The sequence below is a fragment of the Zingiber officinale genome, chromosome 7A (genome assembly GCF_018446385.1).
Source record: "Zingiber officinale cultivar Zhangliang chromosome 7A, Zo_v1.1, whole genome shotgun sequence".
NCBI lineage: Eukaryota > Viridiplantae > Streptophyta > Magnoliopsida > Zingiberales > Zingiberaceae > Zingiber > Zingiber officinale.
Window position 1 is genome coordinate 124,971,131 of NC_055998.1, and position 25,077 is coordinate 124,996,207.

Genomic DNA, 25,077 nt, shown 5'->3' on the forward strand with positions numbered 1-25,077 from the left:
CCTGCAATCTGGAAGGGAGACAAATCATGGAGCTTTGGTTCGACACTAATTTTTTGATATTAGATCCATATGTATTTGTACCAAGTCTGTACTAGACCTCCACTTTGTTGGCTCAATTCATTGAAAATTATTAGAATTAGAAATACTTGTACCACTGAAAATATGAATATTGATTTCAATAAATAACATGCTAACCATGATTGAATAAAAGCATTCCAATCTCTGAATGGTGAAACAATTGTGTTTAAACAACCAACATACATAATCCATATTTGATCAGCTACTGCATTGCCATTTGAGGTTTAAAGCATCTTCAATAGAAAGTATTACCAACGCCTCATCATTATACACCAAAATGTGAAGGCAAATTCACAGAACTATTTGATACTAGATCCAAAGATAAATAGGGAAGTATTAACTAAGCCAACAATTCGGTGGTACTTCTGTGCCAAATGTCAGCTCCGTAGCATCGGTTCTTGCATTATTGTGGATGGTATCAAACAGTATCCAATCCAAGCATAAGATCATCACAAGCACCCAGCTTCAGGTGATCAATCGCCCTATCTAGAACACTTAAAAAGTTACTAATTGTAAAACTTATGTACTAACCGCAAATATGAATATAGTGAAATGGAACTCACCAGTTGTACTCGGCATTTGAGATGTGAACAGGGAGAAAGATGTTTCATCGTTTGTGTCGGTTGATGAGGGTCTCCCAGTTTCAGACCTATCCATTCTAGTTGGCAGTGGGATGGAAAATCCAAAAAGCCTACAGTTTGTCACAGCATTAGTCAGATCATCGTGGCCATTCTCAGGAATTGGCTTTGCCACTTGAGTATTTTCATACATTTCTGATCTACGAATCCCTGTGGAGGAGCCATATATTATGTCGCATGGTACCAAAGGCATTTGTTTTTCTCTGTCTGGCGGAAGAGCAGAATTGCCACCATAACCATTAGGGTGTTTATCCATACCATGCACGACATGAGAGCATGAAAGTTGTTCACTTGCTTGTTGAAACATCAGAACGGAGGATAGAGATGACACCTGAGCTGAAGACACAGGTGGTTTAGCAATCGCAGTAAATTCCTGGATTGGTCTATTAGACCAATTATTTCCCACCCCAAACAAGTGACTAAAGACACTTGGACCACTTTTGGACCAAGTATCGGTTGGATAACCCTGAAGAGTGGGCTTCCATGGACCTATTTCTTGACCTTGCAAGACCTTGTGGAGACATACAGATTCCCCAAAGCCCTGGTAGGGAAAGCCAGAATTACCAATTGGAATTCTGACATTGTTTCTCATATCAGTTGTTCCATTAATATCCTCATAAAGAGTTCTCAAACCAACTATTTCTTGACCTTGCAAGACCTTGAGAAACCTTGCAGATTTCCCTGAGTTGGAACATCTAATTCCATCTGCAATAGAGACTACAACATTTAGCTTGGTGATCATAAATGAAAGAGTTCTGAATCAGAGATATGATTCCACCTGACAATTAGAAACTTACTCGGAATCAGTGGTTCCAGATGGTCTGGAGCATGATATATTTTTGTCTTCTTTGGACCAGTCGTTGGCAGAACAGTAGAGAGTAAAACTGAACCTGTTGGTTCAACATCCCAAGGAGATACCCTGTTATCTCCATTCTTAGCTAACTCATCATCCCATCTCACCTGCAAGATTTAAGTGTAGTGGGAAAAAAAATAGAAATGATATTGTAATGATGCTCATGGAATGCAATCCATGTTCCGCCAAACTCAACACACATTGAACTATAAATTATCTCAAACATCTTGACTCCAGAATTGCACTGTTGCAAAGCTACTCAAGGTGAAACTAGAAAGAATGTCACAATATTGCATAGATGAATAGTGCATCTCAAAAAATAAAGGCTATATAATGGGAAATTTAAGATTATAAAGAAAAATTATAAAGAGCACTTGACACATTTTCCAAAGAAATAAGTATCGCTTACTAATATAGACCTATATATACATTATACCAATAAAATAGGACAGCCACAGTTATTCCACAAATTATAAAGATATATATTGTTCTGAAAGTAAAATGGCACACCATATGTCAATCATTTGACACCAGTTACATGAATGTTATTTCCATTGGACTCTATGCAGTCATACCTATGCCATTTAGATCTCTTAATTATATTTTAAAAAAAATTATCTGTCCCCCTTTATCACCCATACCTTAAACTTATTATTTTATTTTTTGACACGGTGAGGTTGCACCTAACTGCTGAGTACAAATATTCTTTTAATCTCTCTCATATTCACTTCACTAATCCACTTTCATATGTGCTGCACTGATGTCTCATATAACTTATTTCTTTACCACACATCTGAGAAACTTATTTTGTCATACAGCACTAGAGCATAGAAGCCTGTCTCTATTAACCATCCAGCTTTCACCACTATATGTATATATTGGTTTGGAAAGCTATAATAAACCACCTACTGGAATGCATAAATGTACATGCTGCCATTACCAGTAGGAAATTACTAAATCCTAAAGAAAGGTCTAAGCTTCTTATTTAATATGTACTTAGGAACTTTGCCTTTGAAAAATAAACATCTAGTAAAAGTTGCTCTCATATAATCGATTCTACTTTCCACCTAAACCAGGGATGGCAGACCTACTATTAGAACCTGACCTCATTTAGTCAAAAGGGTAACTACTAATTAACTCCCTGAACCCACTCCTTCACATAGGTATGTACTTATCTAGTACTTAATTGCCATAAAATGGATTAAATAGGAATTAGTTACCCAAGAAATGGTTATTAAAATAAAAGATACAATACCTAAAATACATGTTCTTTTGCCACACACTAAATTAAATGTATGAAGGAAAAAATTGGAAAATATAACTAAAGCATTAACAAAGTCTCAATTAATATCTAAGTAAATATAATAATCAACTAGATTGACAATCACTATAAAGTAAATATCGTCCCCTCGGATGGGTCTAGTGGCTAGCGCATGAGGTGTTGCCACCATGAGGTTTGGGATTCGAATTTCGGTAAAACCGAGTTAAATGTCTCCCTTATGTGCTAATCATTATTCCAAAGGCTAGTAGCCGCCCGTAATTTACCTCCTCCGTGTTAGCCCTGGGACGGGTTGGTGGGAGCGCTGGGGGCGAGCGTATTCGCCTTTTACCACCACTATAAAGTAAATATCAATAATAAAAAAGAATGTTCAAAAATTTATATTTATGCATTATATGCTTCGGGCACTTGACGCTTGACCAGCATAAACATGAACTTGCATAGTAATACCTAAGTTTTTTAATTAAATGAAGAACTGTGAAGGCGACACATGGTCCATACAGTATATCTAGGCAGGACACAAATATTTGGATATCTTAAAAGGTTGCATTGATGGAGTTTGCATGAAGAGATGCCATAGATTTGTTGCTTAATGTCTGGTAGATCAATAAATCAAATCAAAACATTGTATGTGGCAAGGTTGCTTTAGATAATATAGGTTCCTAAGTGGAAATGGGAGTCAGATACTCTCACCTTTTTGCTTCACCATACTTGAATTTAAGGACCATACTTTCCTTAAAGGGGTAGGATGTAACTGTTGGAGCAATCTTGCTCAAGACATTACTCATTGTTGATGTTTGGTTAAAATAGTTTAAGCTAGGCATTAATTGTGATCTAACATAAGTATTGAGTGAGCAGATACAAAGAAAAGACCAAGTATGAAGTTTTGGCAAGGAAAGATCCGGAGGTGCGATCTATTGGCAAAAAAAAAAGAGACTTAGCATGACGGAGCCAAAGATAGCCCTTGAAGGCAAGCGCAAGGATGAGGAGTCGTGGAGACAGAAGCATCCTAGGGGCGTAAGGCTGAGGGAAGGTGCTTGGAGGCTTGAAGTCTAAGCTAAGGAAGTAAATTCAAGTGTATAAAATAATGTAAAACTGAGACGGTACAAACTGCTGTAAATTTCAGAAGTATAAGGTACCAGTCGACTGGTACCAAGGCACAGAATGGACAGAATGTCGCCAGGGTAATTGGAGGCAAGTACCAGTCGACTGGTACTGGTATCAGTCGACTGGTAGATGACCGTTATGAAGTGGCGGCTCAAAATCTCGTCAAATCTTTAGTGCCGTTGAAGCCCATCAGTCGACTGATAGGTATACCAGTCGACTGATGTCGGGAAAACTATAAAAGCAATTCTTAGAGCTTGGAGATAACCAACTGTTCAAAAACCGAAAATGTGCTCATCAAGTGATCCTCAAGCCTACAGATACTCATACTCTTCCTTCTGATCCAAACTTTCACTTTGTAAAAGGAAGAGGAGATTGTGTAAGGGTTTCTCCACCTTCGATTGTCATTCGAGAAGGAGAAGTTTATAGTGGAGCTTCATTGTGTGGGTGTGTGCGCCTTGGATTAGTCACCTCAAGGAGGTGGAGACCAAGTAAACAAAGGGAGTTAGCATTGCCTTTTTGTTTTCATACTTGTTCATTTGTTTCCTTTATCTTCCACTAACAAGTTGTAGGTCAAAAGCCAAAGAAAGGCTATTCCCCCCCCCCCCCCCCCCTCTAGCCGAACACAAAGGTTCTAACAATTGGTATCAGAGCGAGGTTCGCATCGGAAGAACTCATCGTCAACCGAAGCATCGAAATGACATTTCAAGAGGGATATAGCACCGCTAGACCACCCTTCTTTGATGGCAATGACTTTGCATATTGGAAAGGTAGAATGGAATACTATTTAATGAATGATATTGAGAATTGGTTTAGTGTTGTAGATGGGTTTGAAAAGCCGAAGGATGGATCGGGAGCACCTCTTCCTACCAAGGAGTGGACAAAGGAGATGGCAAAGAAGGCCCAAGCTAATGCAAAAGCCACAACAACCCTACAATGTGGACTTTCAAAGGAGCAACTAAGCAAAGTAGGACCGTTCGATTCCGCCAAGGAGCTTTGGGAGAAACTCATTGAGTTAAATGAAGGATCAAGCGAGTCAAGAAGGGCCAAGAGAGATCTTTTGTTGGGACAACTTCAAACCTTCACTATGAAGACAAATGAAACCGTAAGTCAAATGCACGGTAGATTCAAGGAAATAGTAAATGGTCTTCATGTTATAGGTGAGAAAATTGACAATAGGGACCTAGTAAGGTATGTTCTTCAATCTTTTCCTAGAACCACCTTATGGGCCTCAATGGTTGATGCGTATAAGGTTTCTAGAGACCTTTCTTTAGTTAAACTTGATGAATTATTTTGCGAATTTGAACTTCATGAGCAAGCTAATGCGGTTTCAAAAGAGAAAGGTATGGCTCTTGTTGTAGAGAAGAAGGAAAAGAAAAAGAAGGAAAAGAAGGTGGAATCCTCATCATCCGAATCCGAGCAAGAATCATCGGATAGTGATGATGAAATGTCGGCAAGTGAAGTGGCTCACTATGTCAAAAAGATGATGGGAAGATCAAGAAAATTCACAAGAAAGGATGTGAAGAAGATGTTTCAACCCTCAAAAGGTAAGAGTAGTCAAAGTTCAAACTTTAATACTAATGTCACTTGTTATGGATGTAACAAGAAAGGACACATCAAGCCGAATTGCCCGGAATTAAAGAAGAAAGAAGAAAAGGAGAAGAAGAAAAAGGAGAAAAAGAAGGAAGTCATGATGGCCCAAGCTACATGGGATACACCAAGCATTGACTCATCGGATGAAGATGAGCTATGCCATGTTACTCGACATATGACCTTTATGGCTTTTGAAGAGGGCAAAGATGAATCAAGTCAAGAGGAGGTGTCAAGTGAAGAGGAGTCATCAAATGAAGAGGAATCAAGTGATGAATCATCATCAAGTGATGATGATGAGGTAAAAGAATCTCCCAAAGTAGAATTTCTTTACAAAACTATTGCTCATCTCAAAAATGCTTTTGTTAAATCACAATCTAAGGTAAAAACCTTGAAGGGAAAGCTTAAGCTTATTAAAATTGATGCATGTTCATCTAGTGAGTCAAGCATGCTCAAGGAAGAAAACGAAAAATTGAAGAATGATGTGATTGAGTTAAGAGCATGTCTAGAGAAGTTTACAAATGGATCCAAATACTTAGATATGATCATTAGAGACCAAAGAGCTGTTTACAACAAAGCCGGTATAGGATATAGACCTAAAGAAAAGGAAGTTGCATACATGTCTCTAATTAATGGCACTAGAAGTGATAGAAACAATGTTAAGAAGAATGCTAAAGGAAAGGCAAGACAAGCTTGGGTGCCTAAGAAATATTTGAATGATATTTCCGAATCAAGTGCATGGATACCAAAGAATTGTGTGTTTTATGTTGTCTAGGTAGAAGAGAAAAAGGATGCAAGTATGTGGATTGTGGATAGCGGTTGCTCAAGACATATGACCGGTGATGTGAGCAAGTTCTCCACAATAAACTATATAAAGAAAGGAACGGTATCATTTGGGAATAGTGGGAAGCTCAAGATTATAGGTAAAGGTACAATTGAGGTATCACCCACAATTATCATTCATAAAGTCTTGTTGGTTAAAAATATGGGATTTAATTTGCTTAGTGTTAGTCAACTATGTGATGCCGGATATAATGTAGAGTTTCACCCAAATAAGTGTACAGTTAAACACAAGAATCTTGAGAATGTGATGCTAGAAGGATTTAGAAAGGCAAATCTCTATTATGTTGATCTTTCATATGCTTCTAGCCCCTCTATTAAGTGTTTGATGTCAAAAGAAGAAGAAGGATGGCTATGACATAGAAGACTTGGACACATCAACATGAAGAACATAGCCAAGGTAGCCAAGATGGAGCTAGTTAAAGGGCTACCAAAAATCAAGTACATCAAGGATAAACTATGTGATGCATGCCAAGAGGGTAAGCAATCAAGGTCATCACATAAAGGTAAAACCTTAACTAGCACTTCATTACCATTAGAATTATTGCATTTGGATCTTTTCGATTGTCATAGAACACCCTCTTTAACGGGTAACAAATATTGTTTGGTAATAGTAGATGACTACTCTAGATATACTTGGGTTCATTTCTTAAAACACAAAGGGGAAACTTTAGAAACTATTATAGGGTTTACCAAGAGAGTAGAAAATGAAAAGAACATCAAAATTGATAGAATTAGGAGTGATCATGGTGGAGAGTTCGAGAATTTGAACTTTTCTAAATTTTGCTTGGATAACGGTTATAAACATAAATTTTCTTGCCCAAGAACACCTCAACAAAATGGTGTAGTGGAGAGGAAAAATAGGGTCTTACAAGAAGCGGCTAGGACCATGCTCAATGCATACTCCCTACCTAGCTATTTGTGGGCCGAAGCGGTTAATACCGCATGTTATATCCAAAATCGTGTTTTAATTCATAAGTTTTTAGGGAAACACCATTTGAATTATGGAATGGCACAATTCCTACAATTCACTATTTTAAGGTCTTTGGTTGTAAGGTTTATATTCTCAATACCAAAGATGACTTAGGAAAATTTGAGCCCAAGTCTAATGAGGGAATTTTAGTTGGATACTCATCCACTAGTAGAGGATATAGAGTATACAACAAAAAGACTCAAATGGTTGAGGAATCGTCTAATGTTGAGTTTGATGAGTCTACTAGGACTTATCCTAGAAAATCCTCTATTGTCAAGGATATAATTGAAAATAATCAAAACATCACTCAAGAAATGCAAAATCTACAATTAGGGGGTATTGATCTAGGGGGAGAAAGAGATGGTTCGGATGATGAAAGAAACAATGTAAACAATGATACTTCCAAAAATGATGATTCCATTACCCCAAGGACCTTAAGGCACCATCAAGATCATCCTATTAATCAAGTAGTTGGAGATGTGGCACAATGGGTAAGGACTAGATCCTACTTTAGGGATCATACTAGTCAAATTGCTCTAATATCACAACTTGAACCAAAAACAATTGATGATGCTTTACTTGATACGGATTGGATTTTAGCAATGCAAGAAGAGTTGAATCAATTTGAAAGGAGTGATGTATAGGAGTTGGTTCCAAGACCTAATGGGAGTACAATCGTCACAACAAAATGGGTTTTTAGAAATAAGTTGGATGATCAAGGGAGAGTCACTAGAAATAAGGCTAGGTTGGTAGCTAGAGGTTTCAATCAAGTGGAAGGACTTGATTATAATGAAACCTATGCTCCGGTAGCTAGGTTAGAGTCCATCCGAATATTATTAGGATATGCCGCTTACATGGGTTTTAAACTCCACCAAATGGATGTAAAATCGGCTTTCTTAAATGGTTTCATTAAGGAAGAGGTTTATGTAGAGCAACCACCCGGATTCGAAAATATAGATTGCCCAAACCATGTTTATAAGCTTAAGAAAGCATTATATGGGTTAAAACAAGCACCTCGGGCTTGGTATGAGAGACTTTCATCCTTCCTAATCTCCAAGGACTTTAGAAGAGGAACAATTGACCTAACATTATTTCTAAAGTCTAAGGATGGGGAAATTTTTGTTGCACAAGTCTATGTTGATGACATCATTTTTGGTTCAACAAATAATAAACTTCTTCATGACTTTATCAAACACATGGAAAGTGAGTTTGAAATGAGTCTTGTTGGAGAATTGAGTTTCTTTTTGGGATTACAAGTCAAGCAAACTAGCGAAGGAACCCATGTTTACCAAACCAAATTTGCTAAAGAACTTATTAAGAAATTTGGGTTGGAAAATGCTAAAGGAGCATCTACTCCTATGGGGACTAATACCAAGATAGATAGTGATCAAGAAGGGAAATTAGTTGATCCAAAACTATATAGGAGCATGATTGGTAGTTTGCTATACCTAACCGCTAGTAGACCGGACATAATATTTGCCGTAGGAATGTGTGCAAGATAACAATCATGTGCCAAAGAATCACACTTAGTAGCGGTAAAGAGAATTTTGAGATACATCAAGAGTACCCTTAATGTAGGTCTTTGGTATCCTCGGACTAGGAATTTTGAGTTGATTGGGTATACCGATTCCGATTATGCGGGTTGCAAATTAGATAGAAAAAGTACTAGTGGTGGTTGTCAATTTCTTGGACCTTCCCTTGTAAGTTGGAGTAGTAGAAAACAACCTTGTGTAGCCTTATCCACAACCGAAGCCGAGTATGTGGCCATGGGTAGTTGTGTAGCTCAATTGCTTTGGATGATGCATACTTTAGAAGATTATGAGTGTCACTATTCCAAAGTTAAGGTTTTGTGTGATAATATTAGCACCATCAACTTAACCAAAAATCCGGTGCACCACTCTAGGACAAAGCACATTGAAGTGAAGCATCATTTTATTAGAGATCATGTGGCAAGAGGAGACATTGAACTACTTTATGTTGAATCTCAATCTAATCTTGCCGATATTTTTACCAAGCCTTTACCCGAAGTAGAGTTCACCTCTATTAGGAGGGAACTTGGTATGTGTCTTGTAGAATAGTGAGTATAGCATCGCATGTTTTTACATCACATTATGTTTTTTTTCATCTCACATAGCCCTAAGGAGCCTTGCTTGTGTATTTCTTCATTTAGATACCATGTGAGATGTTTAGGATGATGTCTTTGGTTCAACATGTTTGTCATGATACATGACTTTGGGCCAATATGACATCTTGTCACATTGATCCTTAAGTGGACCAATCATTGGGAAGGCTTGTGCACAATTAATGTGTACATAGCTCTTTGAACATGATTGGATATTTCTTTCAAATACAAGTATCATAACCTATTGTATGCAATTTAAGATGATATGGAAAATACCATATAAAGAGGTGTAAGAAAGAAGCCTTGTTCTAATATAGGTACAGCACCTATAGGGAAGTTCAAATTGGGACTTTCACTCAACGATATACTACATAATCTAACTAGTGTTGAAGCATGTGTCAATCTTGGGATCTATGGTAGACATATTTTTATACATATTTTTCCCGAATAGACAAGGTTCAAATATACTTCTCCACCAAATTTGAGAATTTTTGGAGGTCGGTATAATTATCTGTAGGTTTCTGAAATTTGGGGCAGAATAAGGCCAGAATTGGTATCAGTCGACTGGTTCAGGTACCAGTCGACTGGTAACAGTGACTTTTGCGAACAGAATGATTCTGTGGGTTTCTGTTTTAGGCACCAGTCGACTGATGGAATCATCAGTCGACTGGTACTCGCGTTTTTATATATCCTTCCGCGTGCAGGTGGCCCGATGGAAACCCTAGTTTCATCTGCCGCCTGCTGCCGCCTGGATTCCAGCGCGGCTCGTCGCCGTTTCTTGTCCTCTCCGGCCGCCTAAACCTCCTTCTCTTTCTCGATCTGTCCTCATCTTCCCTCATTGCTCAGTTTGTTTCTCCTGCGGCCTCTCAACGCCAGTCGGCTCGTGTCCTCACCACACCTCCTTCTTCCTCGGTTCTTCCTTGATTTCGTGGCTATGGAACGAAGGTAATCCTTCTCCCTCATCTTTTTCTCAAGATCAAGTGTGATTTAACCCTAATACCTTGCTGTTTTTGCTGTTTTTGCTGTGTTTCTGTGCTCTTCTCCCTGTTTTGGGGTTACTTTTGGATCATATGCATTGCATTACCACATTTAGGGTTAGGCAAAAACGCAGGGCTGGTGAGGGAACCTCCCGGCAGTCTGCTCCCGTTCTCTCGGGGGATCGATTTCGATCCGAAGCCGCACGACAACGATTTGCGGCTACTGATTTCGCTATGATACCCTGTCGGTATCTGAATCAGACCTATTTTACTACAATTGTACCATATGTCATGGAGATCATTCAGTATTTTGGTTTAGATAAGTTAGTGCATTGCACGCATTTAGTCAATCTGGATTTATGTAAGGAATTCTACACCAATTTGCATCCTAGAGGTAGTGGAGGTCATACATGGGTATCTCGTGTAGGTTGTGTCGATATTGAGTTCACTCCCAGCATTCTCCAGTCCTTCTTAGAGTGTCGGGCTTCTTAGAGCTCCTTTACGTGTTTTCCTACAGTTGTTGAGCCATTCACCGATTCACTCTCTCATTTGTCCATTGAAGTGATACATCAGTATTACTTCAATGCCCCCCGAGCTCCTCTGCGGCGCATCTTCGATACTACCCGTATGTCTGCCCGCAGCAACATCCTTTATAAGGTTGTTATTGGGTGTATCTTACCTATAGTCACTCGGGGGCAAGCCAAGATTCGGCTGCCCCATCTGGTCATGATGTATGCTTTGGAGCACCGGCTCGACATCAACATCGCTCTTCACGTCTTTGAGTCCATCGTGCACTTCTCTAGTCCTACTAATGAGAAGTTGTACATGCCTTACTGTCACATCCTGACGTCTTTCTTTGCTTCTCGGGGTCTCGATGTCATGAGGGGTCAACTGCATCAATTATCTAAGGACTATGATCAGATTGGGGCCCGCCAGTTGTCTCTTGCAGGTATTGAGAGATGCCAGGGGGAGATGGTATGGCGTGCTCAGGAGGCGGATGATTCTGACGCTGAGGAGGCTGACGTACCTCCTCCTGCATTGGCACCGCATCCAGCCCCTATGACTGTCGAGGCTCGATTGACTCAGCTGGAGGAGACAGTACGCCAGGGGTTTCAGGAGTTTCGGGGGTTCCGGCAGGATTGGACTGCTTCTCAGCAGCGTCAGGCGGATATGTATGCGATGCTGCAGCGTTGGGATCTGACATACCAGGCTCCTCCACCTCCTCCCAGTGATGATCACTAGGACTATGATTCTGGTTTTCTTTGTGTGTTGGTGTCGAGATGTGTTTTGGCTTCGACAGTGCTATATTCTATTCATCTCGAACATTTAGCTTCTTGACTATGATGGACGCCTGGTGTTATGACATTATGTGACTAGTGCTTATTTTCTTTCACTGCTGTAAGCTCCTTTATATTAGCATATGCCCTCTTTTATTATCTGTCATATGTTTTCTTCCTATCACTTGCTCTTAGACGATATCATGGATTAAGGGGGAGTTGTAGTTTTTTTTGTGTGGCAAAAAGGGGGAGATGTGGATATCTTAAGTTAGATATTTTGTATGCTTATGCTTCGTGAATATCATCATACTTTCTAGATGTTGTATATTTAAAGACCTAACTTAAACACATTTTGCCAAACATCAAAAAGGGGGAGATTGTTGGAGCAATCTTGCTCAAGACATTACTCATTGTTGATGTTTGGTTAAAATAGTTTAAGCTAGGCATTAATTGTGATCTAACATAAGTATTGAGTGAGCAGATACAAAGAAAAGACCAAGTATGAAGTTTTGGCAAGGAAAGATCCGGAGGTGTGATCTATTGGCAAAAAGGAGACTTAGCATGACGGAGCCAAAGGTAGCCCTTGAAGGCAAGCGCAAGGATGAGGAGTCGTGGAGACAGAAGCATCCTAGGGGCGTAAGGCTGAGGGAAGGTGCTTGGAGGCTTGAAGTCTAAGCTAAGGAAGTAAATTCAAGTGTATAAAATAATGTAAAACTGAGACGGTACAAACTGCTGTAAATTTCAGAAGTATAAGGTACCAGTCGACTGGTACTTATACCAGTCGACTGGTACCAAGGCGCAGAATGGACAGAATGTCGCCAGGGTAATTGGAGGCAAGTACTAGTCGACTAGTACTGTTACCAGTCGACTGGTAGATGACCGTTATGAAGTGGCGGCTCAAAATCTCGTCAAATCTTTAGTGCCGTTGAAGCCCATCAGTCGACTGATAGGTATACCAGTCGACTGATGTCGGAAAAACTATAAAAGCAATTCTTAGAGCTTGGAGATAACCAACTGTTCAAAAACCGAAAATGTGCTCATCAAGTGATCCTCAAGCCTACAGATACTCATACTCTTCCTTCTGATCCAAACTTTCACTTTGTAAAAGGAAGAGGAGATTGTGTAAGGGTTTCTCCACCTTCGATTGTCATTCGAGAAGGAGAAGTTTATAGTGGAGCTTCATTGTGTGGGTGTGTGCGCCTTGGATTAGTCACCTCAAGGAGGTGGAGACCAAGTAAACAAAGGGAGTTAGCATTGCCTTTTTATTTTCATACTTGTTCATTTGTTTCCTTTATCTTCCACTAACAAGTTGTAGGTCAAAAGGCAAAGAAAGGCTATTCACCCCCCACCCCTCTAGCCGAACACAAAGGTTCTAACAGTAACATCTAAGTAATTTACTCTAAGCTGGTTGTAATCTATATGTTATCAATTTAAGACTCAATTCTGAGTTTGCATGAGGGATGGACTGGATGGAATTTAGGCTTGAACCAGGTTTGAATGGAAGCCAAATCCACATTTACTGAACCACTTATCCAGGTGCATTGAACCAGTTTGTGATGCTCATTAGGATATTTGAATTTTGAGTTAGTAAATAGTGAAGTTGTTCGGTAATTCGTCCATTATAGTAGTTTAACAATGATAGTGTATTTCATGGGTTGTCTTTACTGCAATTAGTTGCACTGCAGGACGCTCTAAAACTACATTTCAGTCCACAAGATACTCATGGAGCCATCACTTACTAAAGGTTTGACATCAGAGGCAAAAAAAGGAAGAGAAAATAAAAGGAAACAAATACCACAGAAAACTTCAAGTTGGTCACAGAATGGTGAATATACCTTGCTTCAGCCTAAGAATTGTTTTCATTCCATACTGCTCATCATGAGTTGAATAATCTAATATGGCATTCTTTCAGCTTTAAGGGTGAAGGTATTCAAATGACTAGTTTTGCATGACAAGATCAACACCAAAGTTGTGTTGTGTGGCAAGCATGTGTACATTCCGGATGATCTTTGTGCTTTATGTCCTTAAGGCTCCAGTCATTACATCAAAACTTCCTAGCATCTATTTTTCACGTATGGCTCAGCTAAGATTCAATGGCAACTTTGCCACAAAGTAATCCACTACCCCAGCCATCCAATTCATTTTATGAGAAATAGGTAGACTCTTAACTATTACAGCTCGTGTGTGCTCAACTTCTTCACTCATGCTTGGCTTTTCACTATTTTGTTGGTTCACAGCAAATGCAAATTTGAGGACTCTAATTCTTCGTCACTTATGATTGTTTAGTGGCTATCTCACTTGAGGCTTTGGTTGGAAGGCTGTGGCATTCCAACCAATTGCATACCATGATGTGCAACTGCACTTGCAGTCAGGGAACCCGCATCATATTGGCAGTTGATTTAGACAAAATAGCTGGAGAAATGTGCTCTCGTATGCGGAAAATGTAATTATTATTATTTTTGTGTTTGATACTCCATGTAAGCTCTAATGGGCACTTTTGCTTTGGTGAAATTATAACCCCCATGCTACTGTTTCCAACATGAATAAAGGGATATGATTGGTCTTCTCACCCTATCACTTTTCAAAAAGAAAAGAAAAGAAGTTATTTCATGACCTTTTTTTTTTAATTTGGATTCATCAAACTTGTCGAAACCTTGGTATTAGTTGAGTTGTATTTAGGATGAAGTCTTGAACTAATCTTCATCAAATTAATTCTTGACTAGAAATAACTCTTGTTATTGACCTAGCCTATATGATGCGGAATAGCATAGCCTAGAGTTTTGGGACCATTTCGATTGGCATTCACGGGCGGTAAGCTTTGAGAGGTCATGACTCGGGTTGAATCACAAGACCTATAATATATCAAATCAAAGCTCATTTAAAAATTTACATTTGTTACCAGATGAGGTGTAACCCGTAACGGCCCAGTTTTAGACCCCAAGAAACGTTGTTCAAAGACTTTTCGGAGGTCTGAAATAATTTGTCTTTTTATTATCTTTTGAACTATTTTATAATTTAGGTTATTCTAGTCTTTTGCAAGTTAGGATTTTGAGACTATTTTTGGGATAGTTTTTATCAATAATATTTATGCCGTTCCTTTTTCCTAAGACAACGAATTTTGGATGTCTATTTCTTGGTATTCTACTAAATGTCTTTAGAAGATTATTTCTGGCATTCATGTTCGAATCAATGGAATTAATAGTTTTCGCTATGTCACTCTAGGACACTCTAGAACCTGGACTCAAATTGAGAACTAATAATGAAGAGTATCTTAGCCATAGAATTTAATTGCTTTGACTAACCATGGACAATAGGACATGATCGACAATATGAGCACACTATTAAAACCATGTTGTCACTATTTTTAACTGGACAATTTTACTTTTTTTTTCAGGTACTGTATCATTGAGACTATAAATCTATTTGAGAGTTAAAACAAGACGTGCTTCTCACTCGTGGTTCAAGAAAAAATGTTATCATATTCAATGGGACATGTTTTGCAAAGTGAATTGAGACTAAAACAGGCTATGTATTTGTATCCATAATTGTGCATATCATTACTGGTCAAGGTAAGGAAGAAATATAATTACTAAAGCATACCAACAGGCATTTCCATTTTGAACCTGGCCATCTAAGAGGATCAAGCTCACCCACTGAAGTTATCAAACCAGTATATCTGTTCAGAATCCAAAATGGTTATATTTAAAATCTAATGGCAGAAATTCACCCACAGATAAGTCAATCCCAACCTTCTGTCTGCTGCCTCTTCACTGTCAATTTGCATTCTAAACCTTGTTCCAATAGAAAATGAATGATTGAAGCTATTTGCAAACTTCCGGTAAGGAATGACATAATCTGATTGAGTAGCCCTACAAAATTCCCCAAATTGTCAGTACAGCCAGTGTCAATTGGAGAAACATACGTTTGATGCATGTTTAACTCACTAATACATCCTATTCACAGTAATGAAAGAAAATCAACAGATACAGAAATAATACCAAAATTGACAAGTAGAAGAACAATTGCCTAAGCAGCAAACACTTTCATAGTGTCATGTTAAAATTCTCAGACATGCAATGACAAACAGATTAGTTGAAAAATAAACATTATTGTTACTGTTTGGTTCCAATAGCCAACCAAAGTTCCAAATCTAAATCAGACTGATTAACAACAATCTATATCTTTAACAGTGCAACAACTAACAGATTAACATATCACAAATTTTCTGTAGAAATCTAGTTTTCAAGTATCTAGTTGTGAACTTATCTGTCCTTTTGGTATCTACAAATAATCATTGGAGTTCCTTCCAGGGACACTTACCAATGCTTGCTTATTACAGTAGGAACTATAAACTTGTATTATATCAAGACATCGTGGACATGGTTGATTTTAGAAGACAACAGTAGGACATACACATGTTAACTTTACTTTAGAGTTTGCTTGAACTAATCACCTAGATAAGAATAAACTTGCTCTGCATTTTTCGTTGTTACTGCTTCAGAAGTGCTACAGGTTGCAGCTCCATATCAGTCATTCAGCTAATGACAAATATGAAATGGATGCTTATTTCTTGTTCCTGGATGGATTCATTCTATACAGATCTAAGCAATGACCCATGGTTATCAGTTCTAGTGTCATATGAAGTCTCAACTGCCTGATTACCAGGCAGCCTATGCAGGCAATCTATCAAGGTTTTATATGTTCTCATAGATGTGGACATTCAAGCAACTGAAATTGCTGTTCATCAAATTAGTTTGGGTTGAACCAAATCAAATAAAATCTTAACTGCATGCTATGGTCCCTTCTCAAATAATAAAGGATTTTATTTCTACTGGGAGCATTGATCGTTGCGATTGTGAAATACTTCTATAGGGTTTGTTCTTTTGGTGTGAAAAGTTGTAAGTGTTCATTTAAACATTTATTTTGCATGCATTGAATTATATGCATGATGCATATATGATATGTTTTAGATTGTTGATTAATATAGATCATTCTGTATTACATGCATTATGTTGACAGTTACCTATATATTTTTATATGGAGTTATTGACTGTATATCCTGATTAGTATTCTTAAAAAAAAACATACGTCAAGCATTTTTACCAGTGCAAATAAATTTTTTATTAATTGTAATATGAACGGTATATACCCCTACATATGCACTATGGATTGAGCACATACAGTCTCCGGATGCTTTAAAAAAAACTTGATTAGTGTTTGTCAAAGAGAAGAGAACACAAGATCTTAGTTGAGAATAAAAAGAGAGATTTGAGTTGTCTCTAGCTTGCCTATGTTAATCTAGTACATGACTTTTTCAAGTTCATATAACTCACTTTTACCATGTCCCTAATTTGCATAACCTCACTAAAGAAATGTGACAGGCTATTCCAGAGTTCATTAGTCATGATCACATGGGCAACTTCCTAATATTATAACTGTAACACACCCCTCTTTCAAATCAATATAACCTCAATGACAACCTTCTTGAGAAAAGGGGAATAAACTATTACAGATTTGAACACAGACACTTACATATACAACTTCTTAATAAAAAAGCAGCTGCTAAAGGACAGATTTCCAATCCATGCCATTTATATGATTCATTCCACCTAATCCAACTTGGGAGATGACGCATATGAAATCACTCTTGCTTGAACGAGATGCTTGCACTCAAGCACTGTATTGGGACAATGTATGAACATGAGCTTGATCCATCATTTAATAACCCTTGTCAATCAGAATAGTTGAAACAGACTATGATATTGTCTGACTGACATGCAAAATGGGAGCGTGATAAAGTATATCTTCCCTTTTCCGGAACATGTGAGGTTTGTTGGCTTTGCAAGATCCACCTCAGAAGAGGTCATAAGCTCTAGTGGATCACATATCTATTTCACTAAATAGGTATGAGTTTGGGTAGTATAGTAAATCATAAGTACTTGATCAACTACCATCCCTATTACCATGCAGTCAATGTCTAAGTCAATCAACGTCTAGGCTGAGCCTGGCAAATGAGCCAACATGTTTGTTGGCCTGGGTCAGTATCATTGCAGTGTGAAACATTTAATGTTTTGCCATGAACAACCTAGCAATATTGTAAGGCCCCACTTTAAAAAAAAAACAACGGGGAGCATGATAATAGGCTCTTTATTTACTTAAGGGGAGCTAATTTGCTAATAACCAACTAATGGACACATGGGCTCGGCCCAATTGGTGAGGACTAGACCTAACCCTAGGGTTTAGTTCTTATAAGAGGGGCGGTGAAGAGGAAAAAAAAAAGAAAAAAAAGAGGAAGGAGGGCTCTCGGCGGAAGAAAAGAAAGGGGGAGAGAGAAGTCTCGGCGGGAGAAAAGAAAGGGGGAGGGAGAGATCTTGGCTTCGACCTTGGAAGGAAGAACGAGGCCAAAGAGATGCCCCACCGCTGCTCCTCGTCGTCACCTGCGCCAACAACAAGCCTCCGAGCAAGACACCTCTTAAACCCTTTTCTTTCTACACTTACCTTTAAATCTGTAAACGCGCCAGGTTTTCAACTTTTCTTTCTATGTCTTTGAACATGTATACGCAGCAGGTTTTCAAGGGGGATGGAGGGCTTCAAGTAGTAGGTTTTGGGAGATATTTGGATTATTTACAGCAGGTTTTCGAGGTGGATTTGAAGGCTAGGAGTAGCAGATTTATGGAGGGTTATTCGAGACCGTGTGCAGCAAATTTCGAGAAGTGCTGGAGGGGGGTACATAGCAGATTTCTGGAAGGTTGTTCGAGGTCGTGTGCAGCAGATTTCGAGGGGTGCTTGAGGGAGGCACATAGCATATTTCCGGAAGGTTGTTCGAGGTCGTGTGCAGCAGATTTCGAGGGGTGCTTGAGGGAGGTACATAGCAAATTTCTGGAAGTTGTTTGAGGTCGTGTGTAGCAGTTTTTGAGGGGTGCTTGAGAGTGGTATGTAGCAGATTATTTTTTGGAGTGTTGTTTGACATCGTGGGCAGCCTATTTTGAGGGGTGTTTGAGAGTAGTATGTAGTAGATTTTCGGATGGGTGTTGGGAAGAGTGAACAGCAGATTTGACGAATAGTTGGCCACCTTTTTGTCCGAGGAAGTTAGGTGTTGTGGCATTGCCATGAGTAATCGCAGCACAATAAAATAAATGAGTATTGTAAATGATTGTTTAGCTTCATGTAGTTTAATGATATACATGTTTATTGAACTTTACGTAAATTAATGATATGTATGTTTATTAGACTTCTTTGTAGAATAATGATATGCATGTTTAATGGGCTTTACGTAGATTAATGTTATACGTGTTTATTAGACTTTTGTAGATTAATGATAAACATGCTTATTGGGCTTTACAAAGATTAATGTTATACAAGTTTATTAGACTTTTGTAGATTAATGATGTGCATGTTTATTGAGTGTTGCAAAGTTTAATGATATGTATGTTCATTAGACTTTACGTAGTCTAATAAGATGTGCTAGAGTTATGATGCTTGATTACCTTAATGGAAAGAATATGCATATATATAAATAATAATGAGAAGGATTAAAGGAAATTCTGCGAGGGTCAAAGCCCTAGAGGGACCCCGTTTACGGGACAAGACCCCAGAGGGACCCTAATATCAGATTTCCATATTTGGCCACGACCTAGTGATGAGAGTTGCTGACGCCCCGCCACCTAGTACCATGGTTAAACAGATTGATCAATCGAACAAAGGATAAAGGATGACTAATGTATCTCCACCTAAGAATGATATACGATAAATGCTAAAGGAAAATACTCCATAATATAATGATTGAAGGACACTCAAAATAATGTTGTGTGATACTCATAGTGTAATGTTTTATGGAAAAATGCTTATATGTCTGCTTACTTGTATGCTTGACAATAAGTTCCAAGTAAAGATAGATTTAATGATGCATGCGGCTAGTTAAGGAATTTTGCTGTTATGGTTTGGAGGTGCTGAGTTAAACTCACTAGGTTTGGTTTGTGGCAGGTGTAGAAACGGATGACGTTGGAGGCTTGGACCCTTGACGGGCTGGACAGTACACTCCCAAGGACCTTCCGATTCCGCATAAAGAATAAATAAACAACACTTATGATTTAGAGAGAATAAAGTAGTTTTTAATTTAGATCCCCAGGATGTATGACTGGTTTATTAATTACAAACAGTTTGCTTATTTATTGGAATGTTATATGATGCGTGAAAAAAAAAAAACTTAGAGTCGTTTCAGATATCTCCCTGCATTATAAAGTTTGTGAATCTTCTAAATTGTTGCCTCTTCCCTCCTCCACCTTTTCCTTGTCAATTCTACCCCGTGTCACCAAAGCTCATGCATGCTACCATGACATCGACAAAGTATTGTTCATCTAAGAGCTAATATCTCAATTGGGAACCTTAGCTTGGTCTTAATGAGGTTGGATGGAAGGATCCAAACCCTGGACTCATGCAGTTCAATTATTATTATTTTTTAGTAGATGTATCTCTCTAATTCACTTTTTTTTTTAGAAACCTCGCTCAGGAGAACTAATCAATTATGTTTTTCTTTCTTTTCTTTTCCTCTTCTACAATTGAATCTGTTGATTCCTTAAGAGAGAATGCATTCTTCTAACATATGTCACATACAAAACCTCATTGTCTTTAAATGTGAGCTTTCGTGAATATTGAGTCTATGTTATTGCCCATGAACCACTATTTTTTATAGCCACTAGGAAATACATTATATTGGTGACTACCATAGAGTAACCTTCCTCATCTAGCTTGCAGGGTCTCCACAACACCTGTTCATTTCAAGTCATTGCACCCAATGTTATCAAAATCACGAGTGAACTCGTAAGCTCGTACAAAATCGCAAGTTTACTTATGAAAATCGAGTGAAATCGTGATAAAATCGTATATTAAAGTAAAATCGGAGCAAAATCGTAAAATCAGATCAAAATCGTAAAATTGCATTTAAACTTGTAAAAACATGATTTTTGAGATAATTTTATCGATTTTGTGTCGTTAATAAGAGGGAACTATTGCATTTGTCTATGAATGATTTATATTAATTTGTTATCTTGTGTTTTATTTATCTTTAGACTTAAGCTTTAGACTTGAATTTATGTTTATGTTGTATTTTCATGGTAAGTATTTGGTTGTTTAAAAGTTTAAAATTATGAGTAGTTTATGATTATATGAATTAAAATGTTCTATATGTAAATTTATGTTATAATTTTGATTAAAATATTTAATGATCAATTAAAAATAACATATCAAGTTTCTTTTAAAATTGATTTAAAGTATGATGTAAAATCTTACGATTTTACAATTCGATTTTACGATCCAATTTTATGACTGCTCTAACGATTTTATCTAAACTCTCGATTTTGACAACACTGATTGCACCAATAATATAACATAAAAAAAGTGTCTCCAATAAGATTGGCATCTACCCTGCATTATCTCAAGTAACATGCCATCACAAGTCTCTTTCTCTTCATGCGGATCGGATCATATCCTCTTATCACCAAACCTTGATTCTAAACAAGCGATCATGACATGCACCTCGTAAATCTAGGTCTTTACACTTTGCACCCTTTCCTTAAAATGTAATCACAAACCATAACAAGATGTCTTCTTCTACCACCTAAGTCAAGGTATTAGACAGCATTGTTTTCTTCTAAAGCAAATTATAACTTTGAATGATGTCTAAACTAAATTGGGAAAAAAATGATGATATTTTGCTTTTCATGAATAGATGGTAATACAAATGAATTTATGAGAAAAAACTAATTAAATGCAAGAAATTTAAAATTATCAATGAAATAAAAAAAATCAAATTTTAGGAAGAGGAATTGCATTTATAACTAGATGATGAGCGATTTGTTGATGTTGAAGTTGACAAGGTTTTGATCTAAACCATGGATGAAGATACTCAATCTACTCTTTTTAAATCTAGAAGAGACAACCATGTTCTTGCAAACTAAAATATGAAAGCACAAGTAAATCTTTTTACGATTTCTATTAGCTCTTGGTTGTTGCAAGTTCATTTTGAAGTTTGTTAGTCCTTAACAATGCCTTAAAGCTATATAGGAAGATGCATATATGTGTGACGCAAGGGCCTATAGCATATGACATCCCCTATATATGGTTGGCTTATGTAGTCTACGTCAGTATGTACGCGACGCATGATATGAAGACGGATTAGGTCGAAGCAAATCAAATAAACACCTTAGCTTTTAACTTGCCCTAATTTCTTCTCAAATAATTTTTTTCCCCTTGTGATTGTGAATACTAATATGAAATAAGTTTATGGTATAGTAACTTGTGAATGTTAACATTGGAGATTTAGGGAAAAGTGATATTGTATTGGCATTTTTATTTATAACTTATAAGAGGTATATATATATATATATATATATATATAGATTCATTATAAAATCCTAAATCTAATCCTAATAATGTGGGACTAAACTTACTCGACCAATAAAACTATCAATCTAATTGGTATCACTCCCCCTCGAGCTCAAGCAAATCAACTATACGGCGAGGGAGAATCATAGACAGAAGGTGTTACCAATTATGAACATGAGATCAACTACATGGTGAAGGATTGGTTGGACAAATATTCAATGAATAGAAGAGGACCTAATACCGTCTTGAGAGAAGGAGATAGAAAATTTAAGTTATATTTTGCTTGCATGAATCCTTGTATTTTCTATATGTATAGTACACTACTTAACTCATGACCAACAATGACCATTTCTCCAACTTGAACAACCTCTGATAAAATTCTTTCAATTGCTTCTAGTTATACATACAACCTCCTAAATAAAATGCAACAGCCATTAAACTAATAGCTCATAGTTTATGCATTCAAGCAATCAATGCTACATTCTGATCAAGAGGATCACACATAAAAAAATTATAATTGATTCTTACTCTAAACATGCAAGGATGAACAATGCTCCCTCTTCTGAATTAGATGCTTAAAACTTAAATTAATTCTGCTTGATTTGTTTCTAGAAGAGGAAAATCAAAGATGTTTTTCATAATCATACGGGCATTGCTGATTGTGAGTATCTAAATACATTCTAACTTGCAATTTCCAACAAAAATAAATTCAAAATGGCATACTTATTGGTGTGAATTCTTTTAGATCTAACCCTATGCACATCTAAGTACTTATACCTACACACCATGTACAGTTTCACTACTTTCAGATTCTTGTAATTATGGTAGTAAAGAACGAAATAAAAAATCACAGAGAATCACATACCTTGGGTCATAGTTAATGAAGAATACTTTTCTGGCAGAAACAGCATTGGCTACATCCCTAAGTGTGCCAAATTTCTCTTGACTGCTAATAGCACAGGAATGAGTGCTTCTCTTAAGTTGATTGTCTCGCCTTATTCCCAACCTCAACACCCCATCCTGACCCCTAATTTGCAGGGAAAAATCTTATTTAAATAGAGAAACTGTTTAAAGAAGCAAACCAATCCATGTCAGAAAGGATATATGCGTACAGAAGAAAGAGCACAGCATCGTGAGAGACAAGCTTTTTCTTGTTAATAAATGCACTCCATCCTGTTGTTAGCAGATGTCTACGGGGTTGCCCTATACAAGAATGAAAATAGTTAACCATTTAAAAGAATTCCTCGGTGATTAAAATTCTCACCTTTAGAAAACTAATAAGACAAGCCTAAGCTGCATATTACAATGTTTAATGCCAAAATACAGCATAAAATCACCTTTGTTGCAGGTCCAACTGAAACTACAGTGGCAAAACAAGTAGTACCATGTAATTTCTAAAAAAAATGAAATATTCTGGCAGCAACTTGAAAAACCTGAATAACAACTAATTTTTGGTGTTCTAGTATATGCTGAAAATGTCGCGTGCATGTCATGTTGTCCATATTTGGCATCGATGCTATTAACCAATACTAATTGACTAATCTGCATCCCTCAAAATACCTCTGTAGATATGACGGAATCTCCACTCAGTGCCATGCAAGTCCTTAGCTACAATCTCCTGTGACGGCCTCTGCTGCCTATAATCCTGCGGCAAAAAAGGGGTGAAAAAATAAACAAGAGAGGAAGAGGCAATCCAATTAAAAGGTTCAATGTGTTTCATACAAGATCTACATGTTAGCTTCTCATTCAAAAACTAGTTTTCTATGAAGAATCGCACAATCTTACCAAGGGAGGGAAACAGTCTTCAGCAGCACGGCGAGGTACAGAGAAACCACCATGGCTACTAGTGTCAGAAGCAGTCAGGGTCTTGCAGAACATCTGTGTAGTAAGCGACTGGCTGAAACCATCACTCTCCTCTACTTGCCCATTTTCTCCAGCCTCGTCGTCTCGAAGCTGTTGCTCCAATTTCTGAGACAGGAATGGCAATACAATCATAAGTGAATAAGTCAGCAAACTGTTCCCAGACGATATTTTCGCAGCAGAAACCACCAGTGATTCGAGTTCACAAAAAAGAAAAGATTTGTATGCCCAAACTTGTAACGACCACCGGCATTTCACCCGAAACAAGGGTAAATTTTTCATCCGGAAATAGAGGTCTTCTGCATCAACGATAACTGCAGATGGGGTTCCTTTTCGCATCAAAAGGATCCTAACCTAACCTTGTCCTCGGCAGCCAGGGAGAGCTCAGCATACACCTCGTCAGTATCCACCTCCGCCTGCCAAGTTAAGAAATCAAAGCCATTTTCTTCCAGATTCACCAGGACTAGCAAAATGGAAACCAAGGAAAAAACAACAGGGCACGAGCGCCGACTTTGAGAGTGACATCCACCACACGACAGAGAAGATGAGGAGGCAGATCGATTCCTTCAGCCTCGCCCACGCCTCCGAGCCTCACAAGGTGACCTTGCGGGAAGTACACGACGAGGCTCCCCTTCCTGGGCAGCCAAACCCGCGGCCCGGCGCAGGCGTGCCACAGCTCCAGGCAGACGTAACTCGCGGCGGCCGGCGGCACCTGATCAATCTCCTCCTCCTCTTCCTCCCCCTCCTCCTCCTCTTCCTCTCCTTCGTCGATGGTGTTCAGATCGATCCCCATCCTATGGCTCCCGGGCGCGCAGCAGCAGCAGGCGAGAATTGGGGACGGGAAGAAAAGCGGGGACGAAGGAAGCGAGATAGAAGGAGATAGAGGGGGCTACAGCGGAGGCAGCAGGAAAGCAGCAGCGATCACGGAGGGTTTCGCCATTGTTCAGTCGTCGTCTTCTTCTTGGTTCGTCGTGGCTTTCCTCGCTCTCTGCTTCTGGGAATGGGATTTAATAATACATATTTTTACAAACAAAGGCCTTGTCCTGCTCCTGCTACTACAAACACACACAGCTGCTCCGTCCGTACACTTCCCAATTCATCCC

General features: G+C 38.2%; 1 protein-coding gene across 2 annotated transcripts; it reads right to left on the bottom strand.

The window, feature by feature from the left end:
- Nucleotides 1–200: 200 nt before the first annotated feature.
- On the bottom strand, nucleotides 201–25,003 carry LOC122002389 (auxin response factor 15-like). 2 transcript variants are annotated; one of them, XM_042557543.1, is made up of 11 exons: nucleotides 24,486–25,003; nucleotides 24,334–24,390; nucleotides 23,900–24,082; nucleotides 23,675–23,759; nucleotides 23,227–23,317; nucleotides 22,980–23,141; nucleotides 15,481–15,600; nucleotides 15,332–15,407; nucleotides 1,514–1,676; nucleotides 642–1,421; nucleotides 201–560 (listed from the first exon to the last, which is right to left on the bottom strand). In XM_042557543.1, exons 1-11 carry the CDS (start codon nucleotides 24,765–24,767, stop codon nucleotides 544–546), a joined length of 2,016 nt encoding a protein of 671 aa, XP_042413477.1. In that variant the 5' UTR covers nucleotides 24,768–25,003; the 3' UTR covers nucleotides 201–543. The 2 variants fall into 2 exon arrangements, with proteins under 2 accessions (XP_042413477.1, XP_042413476.1); XM_042557542.1 differs by having other exon boundaries at nucleotides 201–564; nucleotides 24,486–25,002.
- Nucleotides 25,004–25,077: the final 74 nt, after the last annotated feature.